Raw genomic sequence first — 17,878 nt, forward strand, 5'->3', positions numbered from 1 at the left:
GACCTTTGATCCAAGCCAGATCTTTGACACCAACCGCATTTTTGGGTCAGGTCAGGTCACTGACCTATGACGTTATAAGTGAACCTCTGCACGGTCTTCAGATGTCGCAACTTCACAACGCCCTCACTGCCAGAGGAGATGTCACAGGGAAATGAAACTTGCAGGATCTAGTATCCATTATGAGTCTCACAACTTGCATATCTCGGATTTTTCCTAAAGGTCATATGAGGTCAGGTCATTTTCGTGACCTCACCATTATAAGTCAGTGGGGAAAAATGAAAACTGCTATTCTGGCGCCGGGAACGATCTCCAACTATCTCAAGCACACAGAATCGTGATTTGATGCACTCCTTGCAAGGTTAGATGCGTCACTTTTGCAATGTTGACCTTCCGTGACGTCATTTATGACGTCATCAAGGTCATATTAGTTTTCCGTCAATAATTCCCGATCAAATTGAGCTAACGAGTCGAGAAAGCCACCAATGGACTCAGGAAGACCTGCCGAATCGAATGATATGCGACATGACCTCTTTCGACCAACTTCGTGACCTGGGGGTGCTGACCTGACCTTGACCTGAGGTCAACACCCCAAGTTGACCTGACCCGAACAAAAAGTATATCATTCGACGCGCCTGAGCGAGGCGAACGCGATGCTGCCAAAATTGCGGCTCTGCGGCCGTTTTTTTGCGAAGTTATTCACCAAAAACTGAACCGTACTCTGGGGCACTTGACCTGACCTCAGAGGTCACCGGTTGACCTAGGACCTTAAAATCGGGTACCAATCTCTGCGTCTTGTAACGGCGCACACGCTCGTTTTTTCCGCGACGCGCTAGCTCCACCAGGGGCGAAACGGCGAGGGAGGGGTCGTACCCGCCCCCCCCCCCCCCTCGGCCGGCGCGTATGTAGAAAACCAATAGGTCCGGCGAGGGTTAAGTTGAAAACATGGCAAAGTCACCCCCGTTTACGATACCCAATCCCATATTAACCCGCGCATGACTGGAGTATTTTCCATAACGCGAGTGACTTTGGGGGGGGGGGCTCTCCAGAGCCCCCTCCTATCTCCGAAACTACTGGGCCGATCGTCAAAATTCAAACGGCGTCTGATAGTCCTGAAAAAAACTGTCGAACGAAACCCATTTTCATTGACCTCGAGGTCACCGATGACGTCACAGGTCAGGTCAAAGTAAAAATTATCGACATTTTTGCTAGTTCACAATTTAGGCTCTGACCGCCGGCTGACAAGTCCGACCAGGCTCATTTTTGGTTTACGCACTCCTTGATAGATGCCTTAGATACCCTGAGGGTACCGAACTTTTACATAGAATTTTTAAGGTAAAGGCCAGGTCATCCTAGGTCACGAAAATTGTATATCATGTATCGGTCACGTGACGCATGTTTTATGGTCCATTTTACTCGTAGATTTCGAAAATAGTGTCGTCTGTGTTATTTGAGGTCATTTTCAGCTGAATTTACCGGAGGTCAGGTCACTTTCAGGTCAGGAAAGGTCAAATTTTGAAAATGAAATTTTTCAACAAAAAAGGTGCCTATCAGATGTAGGTTGAGCTCAGGAACACGATGGTGTTATTTATATTGCTGTACGATGTCAAAAAGGTACTAAAAGTGGATTTGAAAAATATATAATTGTAAAATTTTGATAATAATGCGAATGCATGCTGGCTATTTTTGGCTATTTCTGAAGATATTGGGCTAAAACTTGCTAATGTAGTTCATCAGTGTGTGTTCTATCATATATATTCCAGTTTTTGCGAAAAGTCAAAAACATTTTGCAAAAATAAAAAAAATTGTATTTCTTGTAATTGTATAAACATATTCTTCAAAATTTTCAAAATTTCGAAAATTGGAGATGACAGTTCGATAGCTACGTGTATTTGTAGTCCACTCATGCAAAGAAAATGAATCTAGCTTTAAAACTGAGCTCTTGAGAGCGTTTGCCGTAATTCAATATTTTGCATCAAAATCGGCCGATATGACGTCACTCTGACGTCATTTACGGCCAAACTATGGTAGCTAGAAAGCTGAACTTTTAACACAAGGCGTCAAATTGATGCCGCTGAGGATACCCCAAGTTTCGTGTTGATCCGTCAAGCGGTTTAGAAGATAATGCTGAAAAACGGGAGAAGGGGCTCTGTAGAGCCCCCCACCCCCCAGTCATGCGCGGGTTAATTAATGCACTGTGCCGTACTGTCGAAATCGCCTCCACTATTACTGTAATGTGTGCACTGCCGCCTAAATTGGACGTAAAAAGGTGTAGATCGGCTGCCGTTAGTGAGGTCGGTTCTGTTCAGTCGACGGGGGGAGGGGGAATACGGGACGCAGCGGCTTTCGTTACAGCTCCGCTCCCACCACATAGCCCGTCTGACTTTGTTCACTCTCACTACAGCAACTGCGACAACGTGATTTTACCCGAGCTGCCGGCAAACTTCTCCAAGAGCCGCGAGTTTTGTCCGCTCTGCGAGTGCAAGTTTGAGAGTCGCAACACCACCACGATCAAGGTGCGGCTCAGAGGCGCTCGTGCATGTCCGGCGGGCCACATTCATTCATTGGTGGAAGCACTGTCTCTCAGTAGTTGATGTTGTTAACCCCCGCCCCGCTGGGGGCTTTTGAATTTCCATGTCGTGCTGGGGAGAGGGGTCGTTTGAACACCTTCTGACAACCTTCTGACTCGGCTCCTGACCATGTAGCGACACGCGCTAAGCAGCGCTTGAAAGAGCGCCGCTTACCGCGTGTTACGTGTGAAAACGAAATTACTTCTGTCATTTTTTTTAGACCAGTTCAAAGCTGTCATCAAACGTCATCGAAGGTCAGATTTAACCAATTTTTAAGTCTAACATTAACAATTTCCAACAATCGGCGCATAGCTCAGAAAGAGATAGAGCTGCAGCGCCGCGGAAAAGGGCACTCGATAGCTCTTGTAACGCTCTTTCTGTTAACTGTCCTCTGATTTGACCTAAGTTCAACTGTTTAGCATCCAGAGGGCAAAAAAAAACTGTCAAAATAGACTTCTTGCGGAAACACTTCCGAGCTGAACACGTCTAAGGTGTTTTCATCGCTCTAGCATGCCTTTGTCAAACGTTATTAGCGAAAACTATTGGACACCTTTCGTGACCTAAAATGGCCTCAGCCGCCTCAGGGACATAAGGAGGCATCATGATGGGTGCCATTATCCGGTTCAGTGTGTCATGTTTATTTGTAACTCGATGGTGTTTGTGAGTGTTTAAAATTGTTTAAAATGGCGTTCGTCCAAAGACGCGCCTTTAATTTTCTCCCATTGACCTATAATGGGGAGGTCGCAAAATTGACCCGACCTTGGTTCACCTGTGTTGAAATTCGGAAATATACATTTTTATACATACCAATTGTTGCCCTTATCAATTTCTGAAAGTGTCAAAGCGATCCATCATTCGGTGTAGATATGGCAAGCTTGGAACCTTTTCTAAGGTGAGGTCACATGACGTGACCTAGTGACTTGACCTTGAGAGACCTTGGTCTGAAATTTTCACAGCTTGTTCAGAAAAGATGCATGATAGGTGTGCCGTTTTAGATGCTTGCAAAAAACCGGAGGGTGTTCAAACGTGCACCCCCCCCCCCCCACCCCCACCCTCTCCCCCTCCCTCTAATAAAATTGGATTGTAGTTGGGTGTGCCGGTAAAAAAAAAAATAAAGATATTGTCCCGTTAGGTCCCAGAATTCCACCCAAAATTCTGAAACATGAAACACTGTCCCCCGCCCCCTCAGCAGGGCGTGGGTTAGCGGTCGTGTCGACCGCAGGACGACTGAAGTGCTCGTGTAGGTTTTTAGGTTGTGTCAAAGGCGGCTGTTATGTTACTGATGAATCACGTCGGGCTCTGCGACCCATAGCCGCCTGGAGCTCCCTCCGTGACTGACGGTCCCGCCACCGCTCCACTCGTGGCGCCCCGTGACGTGTGTGACGTGACGCCCACGGCCGGCTGCAGGTGGTTGTCATCCTCATCATCTGCATCATCTCGGTGCTAGTCATCTACATGACGTTCCTCAGCTGCTTGGACCCGATCCTGAACCAGCGCCGCGCCGCCGCCTCCGCCTACCAGCAGCAGACGGATGACGAGGTGGGTACAGCGCGGCTGCCACCCACAGCGGGCACAGCACCCAGCCACCCACCCACAGCGGGCACAGCACCCACTCACCCACAGCGGGCACAGCACCCAGCCACCCACAGCACCCACCCACCCACAGCACCCAGCCAGTGAATCGTGATTCTTTCTCATTCTGTTTAAAACGAAATTTCATCTTTGATGGTTGGCAAAATTCGAAGGTAAGATTCAAGTGATAACAAGTCGTATGACGGCGCGTTCCTAGCTTTCTAATGCGTACCATGCATTGTGAATTGTGATGCTCCTTGTCAGTGTGCTGTCCCGCTGCCCCTGTGCTCCGTGTCCCGCTGCCCCTGTGCTGTCCCGGTGCTGCCCCTGTGCTCCGTGTCAGTGTGCTGCCCCTGTGCTCCGTGTCTTTGTGCTGTCCCGTGCCCCTGTGCTGCCCCTGTGCTCCGTGCCCCTGTGCTGTCCCGTGCCCCTGTCATGTGCTCCGTGTCTTTGTGCTGTCCCGTGCCCCTGTGCTGCCCCTGTGCTGTCGCCCGCGCGGCCGCTGACGCCGCGCCGACGCGCCGCCGGCAGGACGACCTGGGCGGCCGGATGGCCCAGCCGCTGTACGAACAGGGCGGTGTGCTCAACCGGGTCGGCAACCGACAGGACCGCTGGAAACGACAGGTCCAGGAGCAGCGCAACAACATCTACGTCCGACGCACCATGCTCAACTAGGCGGCTCGGCGCCCGGCGGCGCGCCGCCCGGGGACAGAGCTAGCGGCCACAGGACGGCACGGCACCGGCCAGACGCTGCACCGGCACATCGGTCGCGTCACACTCCTGTCTGCAGGCGGAGCTCTCTCTAGGAGTCTTTGTCTCGTTTTTGTGGCCGCATTGGCTGCCTTGTCTAGCAGTGTGACTGTGTTTCTCCCACGTTTGCGGCTGGACGGGGATCCGTCTCCGTTCTGACGGCCGGGTGGCACTGAGCTCGGTGTTCAGTACACGCTGCGTGTCTCAACTCTCGGCACGCCGTCGCTGCGCAGCAGGGCAGGTGTGGGCACCGCTGCGCGACGCCGCGGCAATGCCGGCCCTGTGAGACCAGTGGGACACTGGGGCGCCGCGGCCCCCGTCGGTGCCCGCCGGCCCCCGGCCCAGTGTACGGGCCTGACGACACGCGTCGGCTGGTCAACACCAGAGTCCAGACACGGGTCGGCGCCGCGCCGGGGGGGGCCAGTCGCTCGGCGCCGCGCCGGGGGGGCCAGCCGGTCGACGCCGCGCCGGGAGGGCCAGCCGGTCGACGCTCCCGGGGGAGGTGCGGTCAGCCGCCGGCCGAACGGCCCGCTGTCTGGACAGGCTGGCGGGCGCACCGGGCCGGCCGCCGGTCCCTGCCGCCGCCCGACACGGACCCGACGTCTGTCCGTGACCGGCCCCGGCCGTCCACCGACGTCGGCCGGCCATTGGCCGCTGCCGGGGGCGGTGCCGGCGGACTGTGTGTGCGGGGGGGGGGCGGGCTGAGGCCAAGGAATTCGGCGAGGGGCGGCCCGGCCGGGGCTCGCCGTCCGGGGCGCAGTGAATGCGTCGTGTGCGCGGCCCATTGGGTCCACGAGGTCATGTGTGGTGTAGTCACATTTGTAAACACATTGCCATGTCGTGAGTCGTGAGCTACTCCTGGGAAGTTGATATATTTATATTCGTTAGATGTTAGCAATGCCTTGCTTTTAGCTTGGTATTAGGTTCGAGGGCTTTGTTATCCGTTTTGGGTTTCACGATGATCCATGTAAAATGCTGTACTCGTATGTTTTATCATTAATACAATATCAGCATAATCATCTACAAAATATTATTGAATAATGATGAAACGCTTGTGTATTTGTGGTACCGTTTATTGGCTATTGCACCATTCTATTTCCTCCATTGGTTTTGCATGCACTGGCGTACGAGTAAAATCGTCACTTCTCGGCCTGCGAACATTAGACGCTGTATAGTGTACATGTGTAGGCATAACCGATACAAGAACTACATGTTTAGTGATACATAGTACACTCTCCCTGGGCATGACTTCGGCTAGCCGGGATGCAAAATTTAAAAAAGGGCTGGTATGAAACCTGGCGAAAGTTACGTCTTTTATCGGCGGCGTATGTGAATTGACTGAGTTAAGTTTTTTTAGGTTCGATACTCCCTGTAAACGTCTCAATAAACATATCTATAAACGTCTATAAACGTCGTCTTTATCCCTGTAAACGTCTCTATAAACAGTGTACCAGATTTGCTAGGCGAATTACTTAAAAAGCTGGTTAGCACACATTGCATTGAACAGATCGGTAACGTGTCAAAACCGTTTCTTTATGATTCTCATTTTACCGACTCTCAATTCATAGTTGCCTGTATTTACAACCCTAGCAATGCTCGATTAGTCGGGAATTATCAACTCATCAGTCGATCGCACGGCGTTAATCGTCATGGCGCTTTATTGGCGTTAAAACAACTTTGAAAATGGCTTCAATCTCTTCAGTACCATGTGTGCTAGCCAGTTTTCACAATCATTTTCTCAGCGAATTTCTTGCTTTGTTTTTAAACTTTGAGCAGTGAGGTCGCACACTACTGTACAGACCACATCCTGGCCGGACTGTCCAGGTCAGGGCGGCACCTCGGTGCACTGCATACACTGGCCAGGTCAGGGCGGCACCTCGGTGCACTGCATACACTGCTGGCCAGGTCAGGGCGGCACCTCAGTGCACTGCATACACTGCTTGCCAGGTCAGGGCGGCGCCTCAGTGCACTGCATACACTGCTGGCCAGGTCAGGGCGGCGCCTCGGTGCACTGCATACACTACTGGCCAGGTCAGGGCGGCGTCTCGGTGCCCTACTGTCCTCAGTGTCCCCCGACCCGGTCCGGTCGACGGATCCCGTGCCGGCTCTGCCTCGCTGGTCTCCGGCTGATGGGGTCGCCCAGCGCCACGCCGGCAGCTGGTGCGGCCCCTCTGTGCGCCCGTCGGCCGCTGCAGCGTGTGGCACGGGGGCGCGGTGGCCGGCGGGCCCGGCCCGATCACTGTCTCTGCACGAGCCCGGTGACGCGCGGGGCCGGGCTGGGCCGCTGGGCGGTCAGACGGAGCGCCTGGCGCACCTGCAGCCGGCCGGCGTCCGTCAGAGTGCCACAGTGGTGGATCTGAAACACGGGATGGCGTCCGTCAGAGTGCCACAGTGGTGGATCTGAAACACGGGATGGCGTCCGTCAGAGTGCCACAGTGGTGGATCTGAAACACGGGATGGCGTCCGTCAGAGTGCCACAGTGGTGGATCTGAAACACGGGGTAGCTGCCGGTCAGCCGCTGCCGACCGACCTTATCGGGCGGCATAAGGTCATGTTGCCGCCAACAGGACCTTATCATGTTGGCAGGATAAGCTGCCAACAGCTTATCGGGAGCGAATTGTCCGCTACACCTTTTAATATTAACCCGCGCCCTGGTGGGGTCTGTTTATAACGCGACCTGGTGGGGGGTTATTTTTTGCCCCCTCCCCTCGTATCTCCGAAACTTCTGGACGGATCCGCAAAATTCAAACGGCGTTCGAAAGCCCAGTCAAATTTGTCACGGGATATCCGATTTCACTGACCTCGGGGTCACCGATGACGTCACAGGTCAGGTCAAAGATAAAATGTTTTGCCAGTCACGGGTCTTCTAGGGAATGCGCTACAACATCGAATAAAACGCATTTTATCAAAATCAGCGATAGGACGTCAGTTGCCTAGTACATCTATCTTACTATTTCAACAGGATCCATCTGTTTGTCTGTCTGTCCGCCACGCCGTGTAGTGGGTTCAATTTAGCCGGCCTACAGGGCAGACGGTATATCGTAGGGGGCTGAACTTTGCACACCTTATAGGTGACAGAGCGGGTCAGCGCCTTTTCTAGGTTCCGACTCGCTGGGGTGCACGGTTCGCGCGTGGGGCGCGCTGGAAGAACGCCAATGAAATTTTGATCGGTTCTTATATCTTCATTGAGAGCCGGGGTCGACAAACTTTGTGAACTAAATGCATGCCGATCGGTGGCGGGTGCCTCGCATTGGAGGATGGGCAAGTTTTTAATTTGAATAAAAAGTGGCGAGAGAATGTGTTGATTTTCATTCAATGGGAACAGTTTATTATACAAGTATAAAAATGCACCGAGTTTGCCGCAATGCGCCACAATTATCTCAGGGCGTCATTTTTGCCGCAAATCGCACAGTTTTGTCAAATATGGTCCGATATGGGTGCAATTTGGTGCAAAGATGCATGCTCAATCGCCGGGTGAGAATGCGCCGCGTTTGTCGCAATGCGCCACATATGCCACAAAGCGCCATTTACGACAAATACGATTAAGCGTAATGGAATCGCACGAATAGGGGCAGGGCTGGGAACACTTTAAAGGTAGTGTGCCAGCTTTCTTGGACCATATGGAGTTAATGACCCGGATAAGGAGAACCGGATTTTTAGAACTTATCCATACCTTCAAAACTTATGGAAACGTCTTAAATTCTTCAAATTTTGAGTACCCCAGTGCGAAATTCGCCCCGACGGGTTGTCGGTCGTACCCCAACCACATTTCACACCACTATGAACAATAAATGCACACACTAAAATCGCTATTACCGATAGGCTCATCCAATCAAGTTTCGATAAACCCGTTCATCATCATCTCCTGCGGTTTCGAACACGCCTGTTAGGTGGCTTCTGATGCTCGTCGAGGTCGGAATTTCCAAATACGCGTGGTGCGTCGGGCCGCGCGCTCTGACTTCGGCCAAGAAAAATGCGTCAGCTGATCATTGTCATTTCTGCCACTTGCGTGTGGTGTAATGGGGTCATAACTTAAGAGACGGCTGTTTCATATCAATTATTTTACATAAAATCATATTTCAAACCACAAATTAATGTTCGACAGCCAAATTTAAGAAACAATACCAATACAGGCTTACAGTTTAAGGCTCGACATTGTGTTGTCCAAGTGTTGTCTACGATTAGACAGCTGATAACTCATTCCCGTACGTCGTATGGTCGTAACACTATAATGACCTTTGCTTATTGTCACAAGTGCGCCGCATTCGCGATTGTTGCCCGACGCTTGTTTGCAGGTGAGCCCACTACAGTTGTTATACATATCTAAAAACCGATAAACTTTTAGGCGAAAAAGGCACTATTCCAGGCCCATTTTTGATTTTTTTTGCGATATTAGGTAAAAACAGAAGCTTCTTATCCTAGGAAAAATAAAACGGGAAATCTTTCAAAGGTGGCACACTACCTTTAAGTCTGATATTTTAGTACTGATTGGATCCAATTATTCTGTGACCTGACATGACCCAGCGGTGTTGGTAGGGGTAGGGGTAGGGGTAGGGGTAGTGGTAGGGGTAGTGGTAGGGGTAGTGGTAGAGGTAGGGTAGTGGTAGGGGTAGTGGCAGGGGTAGTAGTAGTGGTAGGGGTAGTGGTAGGGGCAGTAGTAGGGGTAGTAGTAGGGGTAGTGGTAGGGGTAGTGGTAGGGGTAGGAGTATGGGTAGTAGTACTGGTAGAAGTAGGGGTAGTGGTAGTGGTAGATGTAGTGGTAGGGGTAGGGGTAGGGGTAGTAGTAGGGGTAGTGGTAGGAGTAGTGGTAGGGGTAGTGGTAGAGGTAGGGGTAGTGGTAGGGGTAGTGGTAGGGGTAGGGGTAGTGGTAGGGGTAGTGGTGGAGGCAAAAGTAGACCAGTGGCCCGGGCTGATCCCATCGGACGAGAGGTGACCTATGTGACCTGGCCTGACCCAAAGTGACCGGGACTGACCCCTTTGACCCGTATTGACCCCGTATCACCCAAATTTCATCCAACAACGCCCTCAGAACTGTTATTTTTTACATGCTCTTCACATTTCCGTCCATATCTACGCTTCTAGACAACACATCGACATGAATCAAACACCATTCGAAAGCAAATTGGCTGGTGCCGCAATTTTTTCCTACCACGCAGCAAAGCAAGTGGCGCAGCCGCTTGTCTATATTACTATTTGAGGAGGGTGCGTCTGTCCGTTACCGAGGTCCCGACTTGGTGGTGCTTTGCGTGGACTACAGGCCAGATCGTTGCACCTAGCCCGGTGAAATTTGCACAACTTATAGATCAAGGATGCGCGACGTGCCTTTGAGGAGTCTCAGCTCGATCGGATTGATAGGGAGCGCGTGGCGCGTGCTCAAAAAGTGCAAATTCGCGTCATAGACTTTACATGTATAAATCGGCGTGCGAAATCGGGCGAAAACGGCTAATTTTGGCCGACACGGGTCCAGTTCCCGTGCAATATCTTGGTGACCAGGGGTCCGACCGGCACGGGGAAAACAGCATCGTGTACAGAATTGAACGGGCTATTGAATGGTGTGCAATGCAGAGGATAGCACGCGCCACGTGCACCGGAGAGGGCACTTTTATTTGAAAAATTGCGGTTTTTGAGGGATTTTGGAATTAATTTTATTTTTAGGTGACCGTTAAATGGAGCGAGTTGAATCAACGCCTATTTGCAAGAGAAAGGTACCGCTTCTCATATAAAAATTGTGAAAAGCTGATTGATCCAAATCAAGGTAGTGCAAATCACAGGAGAAAATGGTGTTTGTCAATTTTGTGCCACTTTATTAATCACACGGGGTTTGCTGCATAACCTGATACCTTTGGCAATTGAATATGGTACCATTGGATAGAGCATTCAATTCTGTCCAATATTCACTCTTCATTTTTGCATGATTAGCAACAGTATCCTTAAAAATGTAAATATTCGAAATCATTACATCGTCATTTTTAGCGAAATTCATCGATAGCCCTCAAAAGGTTTCACGCCAGTTTTCGAATCATTCTAAAGTAGAACGCATGATAATACGACACGGGCACCTCGATGCGATGCATCTTTTTTATTACAAAATGCTTGGCTGTCGAAAAGCAATCGAACGAAAAGGATACCAGCCAAATCGACACAGACCAACCCAATACCCACGGGTCTAAAATAACCCTTCTTCGCGTTGCGGAGCACGCGGGTAACCCTAGTATGCTACTATTAGAGGTCACTTAGAATACCAGGTCAGGGCACAGGTCAGGTCAGTGGTCACTAGTGGTGTCAATCGGAACTTGAATCTTCGGAATTCCGATTTTGTCCAATGTCCAATTCGGAATTCGGTTGGACAATGACAGCAGACTTTGGACAACTTTGGAGAATCGCTTGCTAGTTGCTACACCTCAACATTTTTATAAAGTAATCGTGTTTAACATTGATTGGCTATTAGAAAGCTCAGCTTTCGATATCATTACCATGAGCTGGTAACGATACATTAACCCGCGAGTTGCTGGAGGGGGGCGTTAAACGCCCCCACTTTTTTCGCCGGGCCATAGCATAAAAACGGCGCGCCTGCGGCGCGCCAAGTTTTGGGTACCTGTAGAGAATTGATTTAAGTTTATTGTGACAAAGTTTCAAAAAAATCGATCGGAAAATTTTTGAGATATCGAGGTTTTAGTGACGTCATGATTTCTGAGTTTTCGACCAAAAACGGCATATGTTCAAAAAACAATATAAAATCACAGAATAGACATACAGACATGCCGTAAACGCCATTAGACTGCCAATACCATGAAGAATCAAATGGCTATCTTCGATTATTGATTATCGTTCCGCATTTTCCAAAATCTTGAACTGAATCTCGGCAATTTCTCGTGACTACTTCACCACCATGATACATGCATTTTTTAAATTTAACTTTTTGAGCCAAACACGTAAACATATAATAAAATGAATGTCACCATCGTGTTCTACGCCCCAAATTACCCATAAAACATGTGTCACAGGCTGCGAATATCAGTTTTGATTTTCGGGGATATTTGCCTACCCGGTTGACCTGACCTTGACCCTGACCTATGCTTGACTGACCTCTACATGGAGCTGACACTCTTGTAGGCCTTATATGATGGATTGTGCACCGTTTTGACAGAGTTTATGACGAGAGGCGCCAATTGCGAAGTCCTGAAGTCCATGCTACTGAAAGCCCGATTTCAGGTGTTTGACCTGACCTTGACCCCACCTGTGACCTCAAAATTCAACTTTAAAGTACTCATCTGAAGCGTCTCGTCGCGTTCTTTCGTTTGCCGCCTCGTGCGTTTCGCTGCGCCTATTGGTTCTCGAGTTATCGGCTGGGGGCGTTTAACGCCCCCCCCCCCCCCAGCAAACGGTGGGTGGCGAAATACCCCAGCAACTGCCGGGTTAAAAGCAAATTAATTAACGGTGTTGAGTGTAAACTATTGCGTAGATGTCCGACATCCTTGGACAAATGGCTGGCTTGGACATTTTTGGACGGACAGTCGACATAAGTATTGGACATTGGACATATGTTTTCTGAAATTGACATCACTAGTGGTCACCATATCATGAATTGGTCATGAGACACATGTTTCATGGTCCATTTAGGTCATAGATTTCGAATTCTGTGTCATTTGAGTTCATTTTGAGTTGAATTTGGCTGAGGTCAGGCCACTTTCAGGTAAAAAAAGGTCAAATTTCAAAGTTGAAATTTTTGAAGAAAAAAGTGTCTTTCGGATGCAGTTTGAGCTTAGGAGCACGATGGTGATATTTATTATTGGTGTACGATGTCAAATACGTACTGAAAAATTGATTTGAAAAATTATATACGGGATTTTTTTGCTATAATGCGTATAACGGTAGAAAAACAGGAGGGGGGCTATGAATAGCCCCCACCCCAGTGGGGTGCGGGTAAACCCGCGCATGACTGAGGGGCTCTACAGAGCCCCCTCCCGTTTTTCGGCAATATCTTCACCGTTTCACGGATAAACACGAAACTTGCGGTACCCTCAGCGACATCACTGACACCTTGTTTTCAATTTCAACTTTCTTGCGGCCATTGTTTGGCCGGAAATGACGTCAGAGTGACGTCCAATTTCTTTGCATCAGTGGACTGCATACAAATATACGTAGCTATCAAACAGCTATCTCGAATTTCCAAAGTTTTGAATATTTTGAAAAATATGATTTTTCAATTACAAAAAAACTACATTTTTTATTTTTTCAAACAGTTTTTGGATTTTTCGCGAAAACCGAAATATATGTGATACCTAGTATACACACTGATGAACTACTCTAGCAAGTTTTAGCCCAATATCTGCAAAAATAACCAAATTATTTGCATTAGGTATTGTCCAAATTTTACAATTATATATTTTTCAAAACCATTTTTCAGCACGTTTTTGACATCGTACAGCAATATAAATGGCACCATCGTGTTTCTGAGCCCAAACTGCATCTGATAGGCCCTTTTTGTTGACAAATTTCATTTTCAAAATTTGACCTTTTATGACCTCTGAAAGTGATCTGACCTCCGGTAAATTCCGCTGAAAATGACCTCAAATGACACAGACGGTATTATTTTCAAAATCTACGAGTAAAATGAACCATAACACATGCGTCACGTGACCGATACCTTCATGATACCTATTACCTACTCTCATAACAAGCTCCTTTTAGACCTAGGGTGGGACACCTTAGAAACACGACGAAAAAAACACCGACTGATATTTTACAACAAGCTGATAAATCATTTCGCTGACTTGCCGCAATACATAAGGGACATACTACCACAAACCAGACAAGACAACACGGGTCGTGCTCTTCGCAATGCCACCAATCTCACACTCCCAAACAACAGAACATCACTTTTTAAACAATCTTTTATTCCTAAGACGACCAGAGATTGGAACATTTTACCAGAATCCATCAGAACCGATCCCAGCCTCAAATCCTTCCAACGAGCGATAGAGACCAGACTTTGTGCAGGGACCGTCCCACCATATAATAATACTGGATCAAAGTTTGGAAACATTCAGCATGCAAGACTTAGGTTGAACGCAACTGTCCTAAAAGCTCATCTCTACCAAATCCAAAAATCTTCTTCTCCCTGCTGTGAGTGTGGGAGCCCAAAAGAGACTGTAGCACATTTCGTTCTAAATTGTCCCCGTTTCCAAGTGCTACGCTCTGAACTTTTCGGACAAGTTTCAATAATTATACCCATATTTAACAACTGGGGCATTCCACGTCAAATCGAACAAAAATCGGCTGTTTTGCACCTTACCATCAGCGATTTCAGTATAAATTTGTGAGCGAGTTCCTGTGTGGCCCCGGACATTACATTGATGTTTTTTGCACATTCTGACCGCAGGTCTTCTAAATATAGGGCATCAAATTTTTACAAAATGTTGCATCTTTATATTTTTGAACGACCATAACTTTGGTTGTACTTGTTTGATTTGAATGAAATAAACCTTACTGTTTAGGTAATTTCTTAAGCATTTGTTTAGAATTGCACCTACTTAAATATATGACCTTGAAAATTGCTTAACTCTGTTCTTAAGCACAATATTGAAATAGCAAAAAACACGTCACCTTCGATTTGGCTCATTTTCATATATTTTATTGCCTACCATATTCTTAACAACCTGTGAAAAAATTAGAGTGGGCCATTCATAAGTTTTGAAGAAAATTGCACATATGCAAACGTATGTTAGCACGCGCAGTGGAGGGGGAAGAGCGAATTTCGCTCACCCCTCCTGTTTTTCGCCAATATCTCATAAGATTAATGCGAAATTAATTATGGCTACCTGTCAAGAATTGAATTGGACATCTCATCGTGCAAGCAATAAGAAAATCGGTTCACAACTGTTCTAGTAATAGCGGTGTAAAGTGAACATCCTGTCGCCGCAGCGACGCGGCGACTCGGCAGCCGGCGCCGACCGCTACGCGCCGCCTGAATTGTAGACTGTGCCGGGACGGAACGGAACGGTTCCGTCTTTACATCGCGCTCCCTACCGCTGATTACGTTCGATTCGCGTCAAATTTTGTGAGAAGACTAAGAAATGTACAGGCAATCTTATGGTGAAAGAATTTTGAAAATCGGTTGGTAAACAATTGAAATATGAACGTGTAAACACAAAATTGTGATTGCTGCGTTTCCCGCACCGGCCGAGCCTGCCTCAGCCGGCGACATGTTACTCTTAGCAGGCCTCTAACTGCCATATTTATTATTGGATTAACTAGAAATTCCCCATACATACTAAAAAATGTATGTTCTTTCGGATAGTGAAGATCAAAAGACGTGAAGATATCGTTGCGTGATAATGTTTTCGTTGAATTTACTTCATGATGCATTTCCACACGGCTCAAAATTCACCGCAAAATACCGTTTGCCTGAGACACTTTTACTATGGAACGTGAATGCTTGACTACGATGACTATGCATTTCCATTCTCGCAGAGTTTGGGATATCACTAATCAGCAATCATTCATTTCAGAAAGTGTACACATTACACAAGCAAGCATGTCTTGACTCTGTCTTTCAAGGTCACGCGCGGTTGCGTGATGTTGATGCATGAAAACGGCGTTTGCCGCGAAAGTTATGAATGGCCCACTCCAATTTTTTCACAGATGGTTGGGAACATTGTGACGGACATAATATGTAAAAATTACCCAAATCTAAGGTGACGTGTTTTTTGCTATTTAAATTTTTCTGTTTTAATTCAAGGTCAAATGCATTTCAAGGTCACTTCAATTTAATTTTATAATTAAAAATCAAAGCCTTATCAATTGCCTATAAGACCCTGTTAATATCATTTTGATACCAGAAAAGGAACCAGAGTTATAGCCATTTAAAAAATTGATGTGTGGCATTTTTCGCTATATTCGATGACCTATATCTCAGCGATACGTTATCAAATTTCGAAAATATTATACGTAACTCAGTTTTGAACCATGCCCAGTCTGCCTACAAATTTTCAGAAAAATCGAAGGGGATGACGGATTTCGGTGTTTGATTTGACGTGGAATGCCCCAACTGTAACAGCGTATCTAAACTTAACTTATTGCTGTATGGTAGAGGCCTCAACAAAAACGATCAGATCAAAGTAGCGAAATTATTCCAAAATTATATTATCAAAACTAAAAGATTCCAGAACCAATAGCATCCAGCGGCGGACGGCGGGCCGGACGGTTCGTCGTGTCGCCTGGTGGTAGCAACTTTAATTTCAACCAGCGAGCGGTGGGAGTGGCGCGGCTAGGCGGTGGTCAAACAGACTTGTTTTCATATTATGTTGTGTTTTTTATGTAATACTCATGTTTATTTTATACTGATTGATTAAGAGAGGTGCTTTAATTTAAGAATTTTTATTCTTTTGCACCAATCTTATAATATTTTTTGTGTATGTTTTGCTCATTTGTAATGTTGAAAATAAATGTGTATGTATGTATGTATGATATTCAATTTTCGTGACCACTGACCTAGGATGACCTGGCCTCGACCTGAAAAATTCAAAGCAAAAGTTCGGTACCCTCAGGGTATCTAAGGCATATGTATATCAAGGAGTGCGTAACAAAAAATGAGCCTGATCAGACTTGTCAGCCGGCGACCAGAGCACCGTGGGGACTTATGCCATCCTAGCACGCATTAAGTGGCAAGATAAAGTATTTCGATTTCCACTTTTTTGTTATTCATTCCACGTAAAATTGTCCAGCGCATCCGAATCAAGCCTTCAATCGTCTGTAAAATGATTGTTTATGCCTCAAAAAACCTCTCAAAGTGTAGCTTCGTCCTGACCAGCGTCGTGCTACCTGCATACAGCGAAAAAGCACACTACAATAAAACGCCCTCTCACTCGTTTCCCTGAACAGCAGGTTATAGTTGCGACATGTTTTCATTATCTTTGACTTATAAGGAAGCTGATGGCATGCACGAAAATTTCCAAAATTTATCCAAATGTATAATTTTTGACCGAAATGCTAAAAATGCTAAAATGCTTCTTGATTCACAGAGTTGACAAGCAAACTATTGCCTTACAAAGTTTGATACGCGGTGTTACGCGTGGAAATGTATATCAAAATGTTCTCCAATAATTTCTGCATCGGGGGCAGCTCTCATTTTTTGCCGAAATTTGCCTAAACCAGTCACTATGAGACATCAAAGCAGACGGTGCCGCGTGGTTTCTTACGCCCCGCCGGGCCGCGCCGCGGCGGGTTACCCGACCGCAGCACACCGCCTGGGGGTTTCCGGTCAGTATAGGAGTTGGGAGGAGGGAGGAAGGGGTGATACCATGTTGACATTATTTTTCTATCGCCAAATGTTCTTTTTGAACAAAACAACAACACCCTTGCAACGCTACGTCCATTTTATTGGCTATCGCCGCCAATGTTCACCTTATTGAACTTCAGTACAAAGCTTTGATATAGGTAAATCGAAAAATGCTGTAACTTTGTCAAGTGAGGTTGGAGGTTTTTGGGGTGCTAATCACGAATTTCAAGCTAGTTTTGATCGAGGATGATGTTTTCATGCTAGGCCGGGTCAGGTCAGGTCCGACCAGTAGGTGTCTTGCCGGCTATCCATAGAAGGTAGGCGTCGATTACCTTTAACGGCTTCGTAGCATGTTCCGTTAGGCACCAAAACTACTTAAATCTTCAAATGGGTGTTAAGTTCGAAATAAGCTCCAAGCACTTATCTAGAAAAATCGTATAACTTGAAAAAGTCAACTAAGGTCATCCAAGGTAAATGACCTTGATATGACCTTAACGTGACCTTAAAATGCAGAGAATAAACAGCATTTCATACCTTGGAGAGTTAACAACCACAACAAGACTGGATACGCGCCGATAATGTGCGCTGATAAGCGCCAAATCGATACCAGCCTGACATGGTCTGGTGAAACAGGTCACAGGTCAAATTTTTATTAAGGTCAAGGTCATGAAATTTTAAGTGTGTGAGTAACATTGATCGAATCGAAGGT

General features: G+C 47.2%; 2 protein-coding genes across 5 annotated transcripts in view; one reads left to right on the plus strand and one right to left on the minus strand.

Annotated features, from left to right (window-relative positions):
* The window catches only part of LOC122385080 (uncharacterized protein CG1161-like), a 63,396-nt gene extending 57,195 nt beyond the window's left edge, over window positions 1-6,201 (plus strand). For both annotated transcript variants that reach the window (XM_043373082.1, XM_043373081.1), the window contains exons 4-6: window positions 2,402-2,513; window positions 3,975-4,106; window positions 4,671-6,201. In XM_043373082.1, the coding sequence (XP_043229017.1) occupies window positions 2,402-2,513; window positions 3,975-4,106; window positions 4,671-4,814 (388 nt within the window). In that variant the 3' untranslated portion in view covers window positions 4,815-6,201. The remainder of the gene's footprint in view (window positions 1-2,401; window positions 2,514-3,974; window positions 4,107-4,670) is intronic.
* Window positions 6,202-6,561: 360 nt separating this feature from the next.
* Window positions 6,562-17,878, minus strand: part of LOC122385079 (thymidine phosphorylase-like) — a 33,706-nt gene continuing 22,389 nt past the window's right edge. Inside the window, exons 7-9 of one of the 3 annotated variants that reach the window (XR_006257148.1) lie at window positions 7,123-7,245; window positions 6,808-7,077; window positions 6,562-6,726 (exon numbers count right to left, since the gene is read on the minus strand). Coding sequence is in view for 1 of the 3 variants with exons in the window: in XM_043373080.1 (XP_043229015.1) it covers window positions 7,126-7,245 (120 nt within the window). In the remaining 2 variants the exon portion in view is untranslated. Of the gene's footprint in view, window positions 7,078-7,122; window positions 7,246-17,878 lie in introns of all 3 variants that reach the window. The other 2 variants (XR_006257147.1, XM_043373080.1) reach the window with 2 other exon arrangements.

The sequence above is a fragment of the Amphibalanus amphitrite genome, unplaced genomic scaffold (genome assembly GCF_019059575.1).
Source record: "Amphibalanus amphitrite isolate SeventyFive unplaced genomic scaffold, NRLGWU_Aamphi_draft 000207F_arrow, whole genome shotgun sequence".
NCBI classification, from domain to species: domain Eukaryota; kingdom Metazoa; phylum Arthropoda; class Thecostraca; order Balanomorpha; family Balanidae; genus Amphibalanus; species Amphibalanus amphitrite.